General features: G+C 41.5%; 1 protein-coding gene across 1 annotated transcript in view; it reads left to right on the top strand.

Annotated features, from left to right (window-relative positions):
* The window catches only part of CC2D2A (coiled-coil and C2 domain containing 2A), a 165496-nt gene that overhangs the window by 135312 nt on the left and 11495 nt on the right, over positions 1-18689 (top strand). Inside the window, exons 25-30 of the mRNA XM_073609863.1 lie at positions 1496-1605; positions 10829-10925; positions 11040-11138; positions 14686-14862; positions 15950-16153; positions 18344-18433. Of these exons, the coding sequence (XP_073465964.1) occupies positions 1496-1605; positions 10829-10925; positions 11040-11138; positions 14686-14862; positions 15950-16153; positions 18344-18433 (777 nt within the window). The remainder of the gene's footprint in view (positions 1-1495; positions 1606-10828; positions 10926-11039; positions 11139-14685; positions 14863-15949; positions 16154-18343; positions 18434-18689) is intronic.

Here is an 18689-nt window from a genome sequence, read left to right as displayed (position 1 = left end):
ATGCGAGGAAGCAAAGATTGAGCCCGGTTTCCAGAACCGCTCTGGAACGCACGATTCACAAGGATTGCTATACTGATATGCTTGTTTTTTTGAAGACTCTTGTAATTGTTTTTAACCCCGTCTTTTACATGAATAAATTGTAAATACTGCACTTAGGGGGCACCCTTGTAAAAGCCAGAGAAAAGAATTCCTTCTCTCTATCATTTTCTGTTTGAAGTACGGTACTGAATCCCCATCATCAGCACAGCAGCCAGGCTGCTAGTAATTTCAGGACAGCAATAGCAGCCTTAATACTTCTGTCCTGACAAGTGTACATTCATTTCAAAATAACGATTTTACAAATTTGCATATATGTTTGGAAAAGAGTTATGTCATTCTGGTGTAATCTATCTTTATCCTTGGTGAGCAGTAACTGTTGATGTCGTGGAAAATATTTTTATATTTTCAGGATGGAAGGAAATGGTTAGTAAGATCAAATGGCAGCTGCACTACACCAAAGCAGATGTGGCCATTAGAAGTTACAGATCTGCGTCACATGTTCCCTTGTACAGATCTAGATCTACTTAAAGTAGAACCAAACACATTGATTTAACTTTCCTAAAATATTTGCATTCAAGGCATGCCCATGAGTGATAACTGTCAAAATTGCTAACAATCAAATTGTCAAGCCAACAAATGGCTGGTGTCATTACTTATCACATGTGCATGGCAACTGCAGGTCAAACAAAGGCTTTGGCCGCTTCCTTGGCTTTAAAGCTGGAGTGTCCAACCTGCGGCCCTGGACGGCTATGAATGCGGCCCAACACAAAATCGTAAACTTACTTTTTTTGTAAAATTGCATTTACACTTACTGAACACATGTGACTGAAGAAAATGTTGACAGTGTCTCTTTACTGGATTTTTAGAAGTTTTATCTTCCAAAAGAAAAATATCCTACTCTTCACAATCACGGCTTATTCTTTAAACATTGTGTAATCAGTTTTCGGCAGCACCTATATTCGTGAAGAACTTCAAGGATGTAGCACACGAAGGGCAAAATTAGAACCAAAAAAAAATATAGGGTTTGAGAGTCCAAACTCTATGCAAGTCAGAAGGTTTGGAACCTTACACAGGGTTAATTACTTCTTCCCTGTTTGGCCTGGCTGTTGGTTGCCCAAGCTTGAGCACTGCCTCCTGAGAGGAAGGGAAGGAGGTCACATCCTAGCCTATATCCAAATGTACAGGGTATTTTTTGAGGGCTCCAATGGAAAAGTAAAGGGGCACTGGGTGCAGAACCTGATCAGATTTTTTTTTTTTATCCTGTAAGGACATTTTTATTGGTGAGTACCATTACTGAAATTTAAAAAAGTAAAGTAGAGGGTATAGAACTATGCAGGAGAATACTATTTTCCAGATTTTTCTCCGCTGTTAGGGACATTTTATTACACATTTTCATTCAGTAGTTTTTTTTTTCCTTAACTTTATTGAAATTACAATACATTATGTGATTTTTCAGGTCCTGGTGCGGCCATATGTAGAAGTTTCATTTCAGCGTACTGTATGCCAAACCTCAACAGCCGATGGACCAAATCCAAACTGGAATGAAGAACTGGAGCTGCCATTTAGGTAAACATAACTCTTAAAGATATCGAATGCCAATGTCAGTGTAATAATTATATGTTAATGTGGATGTAAACCTGATTCATGAAATTTGAGCTGGGCAAATATACAGTATCTCACAAAAGTGAATACACCCCTCACATTTTTGTAAATATTTTATTATATCTTTTCATGTGACAACACTGAAGAAATGACACTTTGATAATAGTGAATGTACAGCTTGTATAATAGTGTAAATTTGCTGTCCCCTCAAAATAACTTAACACACAGCCAATAATGTCTAAACCGCTGGCAACAAAAGTGAGTACACCCCTAAGTGAAAATGTCCAAATTGGGCCCAATTAGCCATTTTCCCTCCCTGGTGTCATGACTCGTTAGTGTTACAAGGTCTCAGGTGGGAATGGGGAGCAGGTGTGTTAAATTTTGTGTTATCGCTCTCACTCTCTCATACTGGTCACTGGAAGTTCAACATGGCACCTCATGGCAAAGAAACTCTGACAATCTGAAAAAAAGGAATTGTTGCTCTACATAAAGAAGGCCTAGGCTATAAGAAGATTGCCAAGACCCTGAATCTGAGCTGCAGCACGGTGGCCAAGTCCATACAGTGGTTTAACAGGACAGGTTCCACTCAGAACAGGCCTCGCCATGGTCGACCAAAGATGTTGAGTGCACGTGCTCAGCATCATATTCAGAGGTTGTGTTTGGGAAATAGACGTATGAGTGTTGCCAGCATTGCTGCAGAGCTTGAAGGGGTGGGGGGTCAGCCTGTCGGTGCTAAGACCATACGCCGCACACTGCATCAAATGGGTCTGCATGGCTATCGTCCCTGAAGGAAGCCTCTTCTAAAGATGATGCACAAGAAAGCCCCCAAACAGTTTGCTGAAGACAAGCAGACTAAGGACATGGATTACTGGAACCATGTCCTGTGGTCTGATGAGACCAAGATAAACTTATTTGGTTCAGATGGTGTCAAGCATGTGTGGCGGCAACCAGGTGAGGAGTACAAAGACAAGTGTGTCTTTCCTACAGTCAAGCATGGTGGTCGGAGTGTCATGGTCTTGGCCTGCATGAGTGCTGCTGGCTCTGGGGAGCTACAGTTCATTGAGGGAACCATGAATGCCAACATGTACTGTGACATACTGAAGCAGAGCATGATCCCCTCCTTTCAGAGACTGGGCCGCAGGGCAGTATTCCAACATGATAACAACCCCAAAGACACCTCCAAGATGACCACAGCCTTGCTAAAGAAGCTGAGGGTAAAGGTGATGGACTGGCCAAGCATGTCTCCAGAACTAAACCCTATTGAGCATCTGTGGGGCATCCTCAAATGGAAGGTGGAGGAGCGCAAGGTCTCTAACATCCACCATCTCCATGATGTCATCATGGAGGAGTGGAGGAGGACTCCAGTGGCAATCTGTGAAGCTCTGGTGAACTCCATGCCCAAGAGGATTAAGGCAGTGCTGGGAAATAATGGTGGCCACACAAAATATTGATACTTTGGGCCCAATTTGGACATTTTCACTTCGGGGCGTACTCACTTTTGTTGCCAGCGGTTTAGACATTAATGGCTGTGTGTTGAGTTATTTTGAGGGGACAGCAAATTTACACTGTTATACAAGCTGTACACTCACTACTTTACATTGTAGCAAAGTGTAATTTCTTCAGTGTTGTCACATGAAAATATATAATAAAATATTTACAAAAATGTGAGGGGTGTACTCACTTTTGTGAGATACTGTATCTGCAGAGTTTTCTTATCTCTCTTCAAAGCAATAAGTCCAGTGGTTTTCTCCTGCTCTGTTCTTTTGTTATCAGCATGATAACTTCTGACAAGTTCTCTGACCCATGTGATAAAACCAGCCTGAATTTTGTGTCGGGGTGGGTGCTATAAATAGATTAGCAGGAAGCTCTGAAAGTCTCTGCCTATGTAGAGGGGGTGTGTGCCTTACATCCAATCAGCTGTCTCTCAGTGTAATCCAACACTACACTGCTACTGCTGAATGAAAAAGTGAAAAGTCTTACATGATCTGCACTTTCTAAACCGTATATAAAGCTGAAGACAGCAGATATACATGTAAAACTTATGTAAGGCGATATGTTTCATCCCTGTGTATCATCTGAGGCTGTTTACTTCACTGGGTATATGTCAGGGTTTACATCCACTTTTAGCTCTTACATAAAACATAAGAATTTTATGAAGCTCTATAGCAGAAATATTTGCTGCCATAATGGAGTAGCAGGGAAAGGTTGATTTAGGTCTCTTTATAGTAGTCAGTCTTTTTTTTCTTCTCCCTTATCCCAGTAGGAGTTTTTTTTTTTTTTGTTTTTTTTGTTTTTTTTTAAGGATTGTTCCAGGTACAATTCAACAAAACACGTTTATGGATTTAGAAATACAGTTTCTGAATCTTACTGACTCCATGTATCTCGACAAATTTCTTCAAAATATCTGCTTCACAATAAAAAGTAGTTCGTTCATTAAAACATATGTTGCCTTGTAAATGACTAGTGTCTCAGTGGAGTGATGGGTGATAATAGGGACATGTGTAGTTGAAATGAGCACCAAAAACTGGTAGTTTTTTGAAGACACTTTTGATGGTTGCTGCTTAAAGGGAAGATCCCGATACTCAATTTTTAGAGTCATTATAAAACATTTCTAGATCACCAGTAAAACCTCAGTTATTTTGGAAGTATTGTAAGCAAGTAGAAGTACAGCTTATCTGTTCCTGCTATTGGTTTCCTGGTTGATAGATATGATAATCCACTAACTTATCATATACACTCACCGGCAACTTTTTTAAGTACACCTTGCTAGTATCGGGTTGGACTCACTTTTGCCTTCAGAACTGCCTTAATTCTTCATGGCATAGATTCAACCAGGTGTTGGAATCATTCCTCAGAGATTTTGGTCCATATTGACATGATAGCATTACAAAGTTCCTGCAGATTTGTCGGCTGCACGTCCATGATGTGAATCTCCCATTCCACCACATCCCAAAGGTGCCCCATTGGATTGAGATCTGGTGACTGTGCGGCCATTGGAGTACAGTGACCTCATTGTCATGTTCAAGAAACCAGTGGTGAGATGATTTGAGCTTTGTGACATGGTGCATTTTCCTGCTGGAAGTAGCAATCAGAAGATGGGTACACTGTAGTCATAAAGGGAAGGACATGGTCAGCAACAATACTCAGGTAGGCCGTGGGGTTTAAATGAATCTCAATTGGTACTAAGGGCCCCAAAGTGTACCAAGAAAACACCCCCGTACCATTACTACACCACCACCACCACCAGCCTGAACCATTGATACAAGGCAGGATGGATCCATGCTTTCATGTTATTTATACCAAATTCTGACCCTACCATCTGAATATCAAAGCTGAAATCAAGATTCATCAGACCAGGCAATGTTTTTCCAATCTTCTATTGTCCAATTTTGGTGAGCCTGTGTGAATTGTAGCCTCAGTTTCCTGTTCTTAGCTGACAGGAGTGGCACCCAGTGTGGTCTTCTGCTGCTGTAGTCTGTCTTCTTCAAGGTTCAATGTGGTGTGTTTGTGCATAACTTGGTTGTAATGAGTGGTTATTTAAGTTACTGTTGCCTTTCTATCATTTCAAACCAGTCTGCCCATTCTCCTCTGACATCAACCAGGCATTTTAGTCCACACAACTGCCGCTCACTGGATATTTTCTCTTTTTTGGACCATTCTCTGGAAACCCTAGAGATTGTTGTGTGTGAAAATCCCAGTAGATCAGCAGTTTATGAAATAAACTGAAATAAACTCCGACCAGCCCATCTGGCACCAACAACCATGCCTCAAGTCACTTAAATCCCCCTTTTTCCCCCATTCTGATGCTCGGTTTGAACTTCAGAAAGTCGTTGTCACCACATCTAGATGCCTAAATGCATTGAGTTGCTGCAATGTGATTGGCTGATTTGCAATATGTGTTACCAAGCCATTGAACAGGTGTACCTAATAAAGTGGCCGGTGAGTGTATATTTATACTGTGGAGTCCTACTTTGTCTCTTCTCATTCCTTGAACAAGGAACTGAGGAGGGCGTGGTAGATCTCTGGGGTGTTTCTTGCTCATAGGTGATTGGACAACAAGGAAACCATATCATTTTTCTTTTGCTATGGCGTATACCTCTTCTCTAGGCACTGGCTCCTTAGTTTTTGTACCTAAGAGGTAAACCCGATGGACCCTCTGGTCCGCACTGCTTTCCATTTTATGGATGTACAACAGAGGAAACCTTTCAGGAGAGAAACACGGAGTCTGCCTTTGCTGCTGTCTCCTTTCATAAATAATAATTGCTGTCTCTAGTGTCAGTACTTTGAGTCACTGATCCAGAACAAGTATGCAGACTTCACAACTTTATACATCAATATATTTTTTCTTTCACTGCATTGTCCTCTACCTTACAGTATGTGTAAAAAAATGTCATAGACACTTAGGAAGGGTTATTAATTTTGTATATAACTGACAGTAATGACAACATCTGTGCTAAATTACAATAAAGTCACAGTAACACATTTATCCCCTTATACACTCAGACATTTGGTCATCCATATGTCTTCCATTAAATGTGGCTTATTATAGCAACATTGGCTTGAAAAACATAAAATTCCTTAAAATTCCCTCAGGTTCAATAGGTTTTTATTAGCTGTTAGCATTTGGTTACAAATATCTTAAAGTGATTGATTATAAAGTCTTGTTTTTTTTTCCTATAAAAATAACAAACATGTTAATACGTACCTGCTCTGTTGCAGTGGATTTGCACTCCTCTTCTCGGGTCCCTCTTCGGTGTTCCTGGCCCCTCCCTCCTGTTCAATGCCCCCACAGCAAGCAGCTTGCTATGGGGGCACCTGAGCCGATTCACAGCTCCCTGTGTCCATTCAGACAAGGAGCCCCGGCCCCGCCTCCTCTCTCCCCTGATCGGCTAGCTGACTTTGATCAACAGTAGCAGCAGCCAATGGAACTGCTGCTGTGATCCTCCTAAGCTATGGGATTGGATAGCTCAGATGGGAGCCACCTTAAGATTAGAGAAGTATATGTAACATATCAGATAAAATATTTTTTCAATTGCAACACACGGTACGTCATCTGTCCAATACTAATTCTAGCGGGGACGATCCTGGGGTATTCAACCAAGGAGCCCACAACAGGTCAGATTTACCTGGTCGGCTCCGGTGTTGAAATATATACTTCTCTAATCTTAAGGTGGCTCCCATCTGAGCTATCCAATCCCGTAGCTTAGGAGGATCAGTCGCCTTCCAATGTTGGAGAATAAGCTTACGGGCTTGGAAAAGAGCTCTACCAATTGCCTTTTTTGGATTGTCTTCAATTGGGAGATCATCAAGAATACCAAGGATACATACTTTGGGGTCCTGTGGGACATTGACCCGGAATACTTTATTGATGGTTGTGAGAACTCCCTTCCAATATAGGTGTTGTTTTGGGCATCGCCACAATAGATGAATGAGGTCCCCATGATCTCTCGAATACCTTGTGCATTCAGTGCTATCACCTATGCCCATCCTGTGCAGCCTGGCAGGTGTGAGGTGGACCCTCAACACAATGTATAACTGTGACAATCGTGCTGCGTTAAGCAAGCACCCCTGTATTGCCTGTAGTACCTCCTCCCACTGGTCCTCCCTGAAAGTACCCACGACTATTAAGATTATTGATGCAGAAAAAAAAGATCTGCCCAGTTAGACTGGTGAGGCTCTGGGGGAGGGGGAGAAGGACAAAAAAGATGAGAGGAAGGGTAGGCATAGGAGAAAGAGGATTGGTAAAAGGGGGCATGGTCAGACTAAGCCTAGAGACCCAGCATGCCCGTGTCACTTCCAGAAAGGAGAAAGTGTGTGAACCGGGAGTACGAAATGGCGGTGTGTTTTTGTCAGACAGCATGGCCTCTGCTTCTACCAAGATGGCCACCTCCACATGGAGACATGGTACGCGGTACATGCACCACTCTGGGGAATTCCTGGTCTCCTAGACTTTTTGATCCTGCCACCATCAAGTCCACTACATGGTTGCATTTCAAGGGCAACTATGGATGTGGGGTTACAGGATGTTTGTCTTGCAAACACATTATTAAGGGAGACACCGTACGATGTTTTTCTAATGAAAAAACACATCAGATAAAATCTTTTTTCAATTGCAACACAAGGCACGTCATATACATTGTTACAAGTCTTGCAATGTGCAGTACATTGGTCGTACAACTAGGAGACTAATGCCGCGTACACACGGTCGGAATTTCGGCCCACAAAAGACCGATGAGAGTTTTTCGTCGGAAAATGCGACCGTGTGTATGCTCCATCGGTCTTTTGCTGGCAGAATTCCAGCCAGCAAAAGATTAAGAGCATACTCTCAATTTTTCGGTCAGGAAAAGTTCCTATCCGAAAATGTAATCGTCTGTGGCAATTCCGACGCGCAAAATCCCTACGCATGCTCGGAAACAATTCAACGCATGCTCGGAAGCATTGAACGTCATTTTCTCGGCTCGTCGTAGTGTTGTACGTCACCGCGTTCTTGGCGGTCGTAATTTCAGCAAACTTTTGCGTGACCGTGTGTATGCAAGGTAAACTTGAGCGGAATCCTGTCGGAAAAGCCGTCATATCTTTTTCCGACGAGAAAACCGATCGTGTGTATGCGGCATTAGGGACAGGTTCCAAGAACACCTGTATAGTATTGAGAAGAATCTGTCGACAAATGTCGGCTGGCATTTTAACCAGTACCACAATGGCACCAATGCCACTGTGGGGGTACAGATTTTGGAGATGGTTCAGACACCTAAAAGAGGAGGAGACGTTTCAAAATCTTTAAGAGGCAGTTTTTTTGGACATTTCATTTTAAAACCAGAAAACCTTTTAGAATGAATTATGAATGGGATATTACACATTTCCATAATTAACAACTAAGAAAATTTAAAACTAAAAATTAATCCTTGTTCCATTAATTTATATTAATACATAGTTTTTTATAGAGGATTCATGGATAATTTATTATCATCTACAGTTTTGTCCTAATAGCAGTTTAAACATGTTTGTGGTTTGGTTTATTTTGTTTTAAACTTCAACAAAAATTGTGGTTCAGTGTTGCAGTATCTCACTTCATATACCCATCTACCATTTACACCTGTACATTTATTATGTATACATATATAATTCTATATCAATTTAACAGGTGTTTTTGGTTTGTGTTTTTGGGGCAAAAAAGGCAAGACATAAATGTAATTGGCTTTTTTTCTCTTTTTTTACTCTGTTTTTGTTTTTTGTCATGGTCAAAATGATTAATTGTTTTATAGACATTTTGCTTTTATTTTATTTTTTGTGGTCTGTCAGTGTTTGTATACATATGTTTATATGTTATTTATATATATATATATATATATATATATATATATATATATATATATATATATATAAAAATTTTTCTTTAACATTGTAATGTTCTTAAGTATGAAATGTTTTTGCACGTAGCACTACCTGAAGCAGGTGATTTTGGGTATAGCCTGATTGGGGCGGGTTCCTTAAGTAGTCTGTTTGGTGAGTGCTATTGTTGTGAACAAGCAAGCTATCGCTTGTGAAACGCGTCAACTGCTTTCCTGTGTTTGTCTGACAAAACTTGTGACAATAAAGATAACATCAAGCAAATTTTGGAGTCTCGGTGGGCGACCACTTCTTTGTCTTATTCGTGTTGGACGGTGGTGAGCCGAGGTCTGCACCTGAAAATTGCCTGGAGCGCTGTGTCTTTCTTTGGTTCCAGTTGGAGAGATGACTCTCAGGGCTCGTTCACACTGTCAGAGTATTGGTAACTGTAAGCGCAAACACACAAGTCCATATATAACAGGAGATATAAAGGGCTGAGCAACTTAGTCCATAGGGGACAGGCTGGAAGTTCAAGGGTTAAGTGGTAACCGGTAATGTAATGGTTAAAGTTGCTGCTGTCCTCAGAGAGCTGGCTCTGTGATGGATGAGAGAGGGGTAGAGAAGGAAGCGCCACCTGAGTGTAGTATTAACAAATGATGTTTAATGACACCAGGTAAAAACATATAAAAGGCTCATCTGTATAGGTTTGTGGTCCTCGGTGTTCCCTCTGATCCTGTGGAGGTGACGCTGCAGGGATGCTGGGCTGCAGAAGGTGGATTACCAGCCGGGAGCTCCTTCTGTGGCCATCAGGAAGAGACTAGGGACAGGCGTGGAGCGCCCATGACATCACAGGTCATCCGTCTGCTTCCGGGTTCGGTATCCAGGGGAGGGATCGTCCAGGGAGGAGGGCTAGCAGGGAGGTTGAGAGAAGGCTACGCGCTCGGAGCCACTGCTCCTTCAATATTGAAGGAGCAGTGGCTCCGAGTGCGTAGCCTTCTCTCAACCTCCCTGCTAGCCCTCCTTCCTGGACGATCCCTCCCCTGGATACCGCAGACGGACGACCTGTGACGTCATGCACGCTCCACGTGCGCTCCACGCCGGCCCCTAGTCTCTTCCTGATGGCCACAGAAGGAGCTCCCGGCTGGTAATCCACCTTCTGCAGCCCAACATCCCTGCAGCGTCACCACCACAGGATCAGAGGGAACACCGAGGACCACATACCTATACAGATGAGCCTTTTATATGTTTTTATCCTGTAAGTGTGTTTTTACTTGGTGTCATTAAACATCATTTGTTAATACTACACTCAGGTGGCGCTTCCTTCTCTACCTCTCTCTCGTTCACACTGTGTGTGGTGGCCTGCGTTTTACTGGATAAATGCAGGTCTCATAGAAAAACTACAGTTCAGTGACATGAATAAAGTGTCATATGTGACACTTCAAATAAGGTTTAAAAAAAAAAAAAAAAAAAAAAGCAGCAGTGCTACCTGCCATACACTGGCCTGCACAGTAAAACCTTGCCTTCTATGGTACAGCTACTATGAACCTTGCCTCGGTGGTTAGGTTCCAGCTCCCTCTTGTTTCTGTTTGGTTGATGTCTCCAATCATACATGATCAACTTAAAAAATATGTAAAGGTTTTTGTTTTGTTTTTCCTCTCATATAAGGCACCTTGTTAGTTACATATCATGACTTTATGACAGAATCTGTCCCAGTCCCTTTCGTTTTTCATTATTCCTAACACAGAGTACTGTAACTGCATTTTGATTCTCTATAGGTTTTGATGGAATTTGTTTACTAGAGCCACCCTTTTGAATGTTTTACATGACTCTGCGTCATAATTTGGCTTCTTCTCTTCTCTAGGGCTCCTAATGGTGATTACAGCACAACTAGTTTACAGTCGGTGAAAGACGATGTTTTCATCAATGTGTTTGATGAAGTCTGCTTTGATATTTTAGAGGTAAATTGTAATGTTTATTACATATGTTTAGTTTGTTGTACCCTTTCCTATGGTAGTGTATAACTATTTCTCAACTTTTTTTATTTATGGATAAAAAAATATAACCTCTTTTAGGATGATCGGGAGAGAGGAAGTGGCATTCATACACGAGTTGAGAGACACTGGCTGGGATCAATCCGGATTCCATTTACTACAATTTATTTCCAGTCCAGAGTAAGTGCGGGTGCGGAAGATTTCATAAAGGAGATAGAAGAGGATAAACATCACCAAAGTCAAGAGAGGGTCTGTTGAAAGCTGTAAATAGTTTCAAAGGAGTTGTAAAGGCAGAAGTTTTTTTTGTCTTAATGCATTAAGATAAAAAACCTTTTGTGTGTAGCAGCCCCCCCAGTACCCCTAATTGCTCACCTGAACCCCATTTATCTCCAGCGATGGAATGTCTAAGCTGTCTGGGACACTCCTCCTGATTGGCTGAGACACAGCAGCGGTGCCATTGGCTCCCATGGCTGTTAATCAAAGTCAGTCAGCCAATCAGGGGAGAGAGGGGGGTCGGGTTGGGGGCTCCGTGTCTGAATGGACACACGGAGCTGTGACTTGGCTCCAGTGCTCCCATAGGAAGCTGCTGCCTGGGCACTCGATAGGAGGGAGGGGCCAGGAGCAGCAAAGAGGGACCTGAGAAGAGGAGGATCCAGGCTGCTCTGAGCAAAACCAACTGCATAGAGGAGGAAAGTATAACATGTTTGTTTTTTGTTTTTTTTTTAAAACGAGACTTTACAATCACTTTAAAGTAGAATTCCAGGTTCAACCTAACTAGTTTTAAAAATGTCCCTTCCCTCTCCAACTAACCTGTGTAAGAAAGATGTATATACTTATTTAACCACGTGCCGACCAGCCACCCTCATTGTACTGCTGCAGGTCGGCTCGTTCCCGCAAATCGCTGTTGTACGTTGGCTCGGGAACTCTATATTGTGCGTGCGGGCCCACTGGCCTGTGGGGGGGGCCAGTCAGCGTGTGGGGCGGACTCGATGTCTGCCGGCCACCCGTGATCGTTCCCTGCAGTGACAGAACAGGGATCTGCCTGTGTAAACAAGGCAGATCTCCGTTCTGACAGGAGAGATCACACAGATCCTGTCTTTCTTCTATGCAGAAAGACTGATCTGTGTTTCCCCAGGTAGCTCCTCCCCCATACAGTTAGAAAACACCTGCAGGGAACACATTTAACCCTTTGATCACCCCTGATGTTAACCCCTTCCCTACCAGTGTCATTAGTACAATAAAAGTGTATATTTTTAGCACTGATTACTGTAATAACGTCACTGGTTCCCACAAAAGTGTCAAAAATGTCAGGTGTCCGATCTGTCCGCCGCAATGTCGCAGTCTGCAATCCATTCCCTATTTTGTAGACGCTATAACTTTTGCGCAAACCAATCAATATATGCTCATTGTGATTTTTTTTTTTTATATATACCAAAAACATACGTAGAAGAATAAACATCAGCCTAAACTGAGGAAGAAATTTTAGCTTTTTTTTAATTTATTTTTTGGGGATATTTTTTTGGGGGATATTTATTATAGCAAAAAGTAAAAAATATTGCTTTTTTTTCAAAATTGTCGCTTTTTTTGTTTATTACAAAAAAAAAAAAAAACGCAGAGGTGATCAAATGCCACTAAAAGAAAGCTCTATTTTTGTGAAAAAAAGGGCATACATTTTGTTTTTGTACAGTGTCGCATGACCACGCAATTGTTGGTTAAAGCGACGCATTGCCGTATCGCAAAAAATGACCTGGTCATTAAGGGGGCAAATTCTTCCGGTCTTTAAGTGGTTAATGATGCTTTGGTCCAGTCGCATGATTCCCTGTGTCAGCCAACAGCTGCTGCAGGGGATAGAGTGCTTGACAATGGCCGGTAAAGTCTGGATCGTTGACGTCATCCATAGGTTCCCATGGCCCATCCATTGTTGGTGCTCCTTTTCCCTTGTAGCTGCCATTGACTGACACAGGGGAGATGGATCTTGTGCCTGGACTGGAGCTAATTAAAAATAGTTAGGTATACACATCTTTTTTACACAGGTTAGTCAGCATAGGTGTTGGGAGAGGAGAGGGAATTTAAGACTAGTTATATTTAGCCTGGAATACTAATTTTTTTTTGTTGTTGTTGTTTATTAAAATATACAGAGATCCAGAGTAGACATTTATCCATGATGAAGAATATCATTGCATGGTGTTCAACATAAAAAAAACTTTTTTTTTTATATTTTACACAAGAATGTCCTGGTCACAGCTCAAATATGGTGTCACGATAGTAACACATTGCAAAGTCTTATTATTTACCACTTCAATACCGGATACTTTCACCCCCTCCTTGTCCAGGCCAGTTTTCAGATTTCAGTGCTGTCACATTTTAAATGACAATTAGTCATGCAACACTGTACCCAAATGAAATTATCATTTTTTTTTTTTTAGACAAATTGAGCTTTCTTTTGGTGGTGTTTTTTATTTTTTGCTAAATACACGAAAAAAGACTGAAAATTTTTGGGGAAAAAGATGTTCTTCTTAGTTTCTGTTATAAAATTTTGCACTGATTAGGCTACACTGGTTCGCACTGACTAGGTGGCACTGATGGGTACTGATTAGGCAGCATTGACTAGGCTGCACTGATGTCAGCATTAATGTGGAGTTGACTCAGCATCCCATGATGGCCATAGACTAGTATAATTTTGTTTGAAAGTTTCTTTATAAATAATATATGGATTTTCTAATCGTCAGTGTGATCAAATCAATGTTCATTCTCGACCAAAGTGAGAAGAAAATTTGAAGGAGCAGGATGGAAAAATGTTTCAAATTTTTAACAGTGAATGTGGTTTTCCTTTGAGAAAGTGCATTCATTTCAAAATCGAATGTTAATAGCAAATTACATTTTGAAGTACATTCAAATGCCATTTGTGGGGTCTTTGAATGTGCTGAGAATAATTTTCATAGAAACGTTCACTTCATTCAAAAACCTACTAGTGTTTGGCCAGTTTCTCAGAGGTTCCATACATAGAGAAAATGAGCAAAATGTATTAGTATGCAGTAGATCCCAATTATGTATCGTCATATGGAAGGCCTGAGGTCACCAGCAAATCTAATTGTAAATAGTTTGTATTGGGCTCTCAAAACAGGCAAACACAAATATCTTTCTTCAGCAAAAATAAAGGAAACAGTTCATAGTACTGGTGTAAAGAAAGCCTTGGTTTCCAGAGAGTCCACACTTGTTCATAGCTGTGAACTACTCCACACTACGTCACAGACATCTGCTGCTTCCTTCCTGCTGCTTTTCAAGACTCTCTTGCATGTGGCTTAACCCCATCAGGACCAAAGTCCCTATAATCAGGGTTTGGAGGTCCTTTCCCACCAAAATACTCTCTGAACTTCCGAATTCCGAGTCCCAAATGGGGAATAGAACTCAGTCCTCTCCTCCCCAAGTGGACCACCCAAGAACCCCTCACCCTGCATGGGTGAAAGTGGACACCCAAGAAACCCTCACCCTGCATGGGTGAGAACCCCTGAGTACTAGCAATGTCTCCTGTGCTCTCCCGTAAAAGGGTCCACAGCTCAAATAATGGGGAAACATACCTGCCATTCAGGACACACTCCCAGCTTCCTGTAGAGCATACTTGTCAATGAAGATAGGTGCAGTCATGTATAAAAGGGACAACACAATAATGCTTTTTGGAGAAAATCTTATATTATACATTTTCTGTTTGGTAACTGCTGATTTACAGATTGATGGAACATTCCGGATTGACACACCCCCAGTGCTTCTAGGATACAGTAAACAGCGCAATGTGGGAAATGATGGAGGCTATGAATCAGTCCGAAGCCTGAGCCAAGGTTCCTTCCTAACCCTCTTTATTACCATTGAACCTCAGCTTGTACCTGGAGAGCCCATCAGGGAAAAGGTAGTTATCATACACTGGGTACCTACTTTACTGTGGATGATGGACTTTATAGGCATAACACAAGTATGTATTCACGGCTGCCTCCACCATGTTTGGTGCTGTCACTCGCGCAGAGATCTCCAGGGAACCTCACTCTATAAGATATTAATTGGGAGCCATGCACCACTGATAACTGAGCCATTTAGCTAGTGGGAGGTCCCCTTAAGTGATCTAGATATTACTACATTAGTTGTCATGGATACTCTCCATTACTTCTGTCAAGTATTACCAACCATTTTTAAGGTTTCAGTTGTGAGGCTGCCTTATAGATATGTTTAGAAGTGATGTGAAGACCTGTTTCCCTAAATTTCCATCTTTGCCTTGGACACTATTCTCTGCTCACCCTTCCCCTTCGTCTCTCGACTACAATAATACGCCATAAGCTCCTGAAGAAGCCTCTGTTGAATACGCGCAACATGTAGAGCTGAGCTATACTATGACACACCACCTTTTCGTTCTTTTTACCAATATTGGAGAGTGATCTATTGGTCCTCCATTTTTCGACAAACATTGTATATGTATGTAGGTGGTGTGTTGTTTATGCTTAAAGGCAATTTTTGTGAATACTTGATGAAATTCTATGCAACTGTTCTATTTCCAATTTTGTAATAAATATTCGTTTTTAATATATACTTGTGTTATGCCTATAAAGTCCATCATCCACAAACCTATCTTCTAAAAATTCAATTTATCGGGATGTGGCATTATATACCAAATTTTCATATCCACAGTACCACTCTGTGGTGATACGAATTTTATTCATACCTACTGTACTGTGTTATATGTGTATGTGATGTTCCAGCATTGTTCTGGTGTTCAGTAAAATGAACTGAACTTGATTGTTTATGCACAGCAATGAATGGATTTTTTATGCAAAGCAATAGAACATGTCATATAATGCCTTTGATTTTGAGAGTCTGAATTGCCAGCTTCTGCTCCTTCTCTTTCCCTTACTTAATTAATTTGACTGCTTTTTGAGGCTTGGCCACTTAATTGAGCTCATCGCAAATATCTCACAGCTTCTTTGATATATCTTGCTGTGCCTCAGTTTGACAGCAGAGAAGATGAGAAGTTACTTCAAGCTGCCGAGAAATTCCAGAGTGAAGCCGCTTTAAAATTCCCGAACCGGCAGTGTCTGACCACCGTCACAGACATTAATGGAAGTACAGTTTTCATCACTCGATACATCAAGGCCTTACAACCTTCACAGGAACTTCTAGAAGCCAACCCCAATAATGTACAAGCAACATCAGTAAGTATCACATTTCTGAAGGCGAGACTGTTGGTATAACCTTAATCTGTGTTATTGTAGGTTAAAGTGTATGTGAACTCTAACAATGAACTTCTGGTCTGTTAAAAACAACCATCCAAAGCATTGAAATATATATCTGTAAGATTAGTGCACAATCTTAACATAGATAGTAGGTGAGGTTGAGTCCATCAAGTCCAACCTATGTGTGAATATGTGTCAGTATTACATTGTATATTCCTGTATGTTGCGTTCATTTAGGTGCTTATCTAATAGTTTCTTGAAACTATCGATGCCCCCCGCTGAGACCACCGCCTGTGGAAGGGAATTCCACATCCTTGCCGCTCTTACAGCAAAGAACCCTCTACGTAGTTTAAGGTTAAACCTCTTTTCTTCTAATTTTAATGAGTGGCCACAAGTCCTATTAAACTCCCTTTCACAAAAAAGTTTTATCCCTATTGTGGGGTCACCAGTATGGTATTTATATATTGAAATCATATCCCCTCTCAAACGTCTCTTCTCCAGAGAGAATAAGTTCAGTGCTCGCAACCTTTCCTCATAACTAATATCCTCCAGACCCTTTATTAGCTTTGTTGCCCTTCTTTGTACTCACTCTATTTCCAGTACATTCTTCCTGAGGACTGGTGCCCAGAACTGGACAGCATACTCCAGGTGCGGCCAGACCAGAGTCTTGTAGAGTGGGAAAATTATAATTTTATCTCTGGAGTTGATCCCCTTTTTAACGCATGCCAATATTCTGTTTGCTTTGTTAGCAGCAGCTTGGCATTGCATGCCATTGCTGAGCCTATCATCTACTAGGAACCCAGGTCCTTTCCCATTCTAGATTCCCCCAGAGGTCCCCCCCCCCCCAGTGTATAGATTCCATTCATATTTTTGCCCCCCAAATGCATTATTTTCAATTTTTCTACATTGAACCTCATTTGCCATGTAGTTGCCCATCCCATTAATTTGTTCAGATCTTTTTGCAAGGTTTCCACATCCTGTGGAGAAGTTATTGCCCTGCTTAGCTTAGTATCGTCCGCAAATACAGAGATTGAACTGTTTATCCCATCCTCCAGGTTGTTTGTAAACAAATTAAAAAGGATTGGTCCCAGCACAGAACCCTGGGGGACCCCACTACCCACCCCTGACCATTCTGAGTACTCCCCATTTATCACCACCCTCTGAACACGCCCTTGTAGCCAGTTTTCAATCCATGTACTCACCCTATGGTCCATGCCAACGGACCTTATTTTGTACAGTAAACGTTTATGGGGAACTGTGTCAAATGCTTTTGCAAAATCCAGATACACTAACACGTGCACTTTACTTTTGCTTCTAAATTCTCAAACGGTGTTATTAGCCTTGCCCATTTCATGAGAACTACAGAACACATCCTCCCGGGGAGATGTTTTTAAGCCCTGGGGCATCTGCTGTCCTAGGATGACAGCACAGCACTCATAGATCATTGGCATCAGTTATTTCAATAAAAAACTGATCTCAGCATGTTATTGATGGTATGGGTGGGATGTCAGTTCTCTGGCCCTCTCTCTGCTTTTTCCAGAAAGCAGCTAAGATCCAGCATGGTATCAGAACCAGGTCTGCTCCACCCAAAAAGATGATGGATGGTATTTGTTCTTAAAGAAGAACATGAAGACTGCCACTGATGACCTCTCATTTTATAATGCACATTTCCTGGCTGTCATGCTGAATCAAAAGCTTCAGTACTTAAGAGTCTTTCACCTATGCAGATAAGGAATTCTCACTTTTGTGAGTCTTGTTCTTGGTCAATGACTCAAAGTATGGAAGTGATAGAGTCAGCATAATAGCCAGGCAACTAGCAGTTTTCAGAAGAAATTCAGCAATGACAGCCTCCATGTTTAACTCAGAAAGCAAAGTGCTCAGTGGTTAGTACCTCTACCTTGCAGCACTGGGTCCCTGGTTCATATCCTGCTCAGGACACTATCTGGCGTTTGCATGTTCTCCCTGTGCTTGCCGGGGTTTCCTCCGGGTATTTTGGTTTCCTCTCACACTCCAAAGACGTGCTGGTAATTGAATCTTATCTCAATTGTCCTATATCTATATGTTTTCATGTAAGGTAGGAAAAGATTCCTTTAAAGTTCACTTAAATGAGTATCTGCACATTGTGCTGGTTGTGTAAAGTACTGGAAGTTTTCTGTTTTGTGTCCTTAGGAACTGGTGTCTCGCTATGTATCCCTTATACCCTTCCTACCGGACAATGTGTCATTCGCAGGGATTTGCAATTTATGGAGCACGTCAGATGTAAGTACATGTGACATGTATGACTACCCTTTTACTAGATAGCAGTGATGATAGGGAGGCCATATGCTATGCAGTTGGTATAAGCACTGAGTTCAGTTCCTGCATTGATTTAGACATACTGGGGTATCTTTTGCAACCAATACTCAATCATACCATTTTTCATTGGAAAGGCAAAAGTAATTTAAGGGATACGTTCACCTTTTCATAAAAAATAATAAATGCACATTTATTTCAGTTAAAATAAAGTGCATATATA

Source organism: Aquarana catesbeiana, linkage group LG01 (genome assembly GCF_042186555.1).
Source record: "Aquarana catesbeiana isolate 2022-GZ linkage group LG01, ASM4218655v1, whole genome shotgun sequence".
Taxonomy (NCBI): Eukaryota; Metazoa; Chordata; class Amphibia; order Anura; family Ranidae; genus Aquarana; species Aquarana catesbeiana.
Note: the sequence above shows the minus strand (reverse complement) of the source record. Positions and strands in the feature narration are given on the sequence as shown.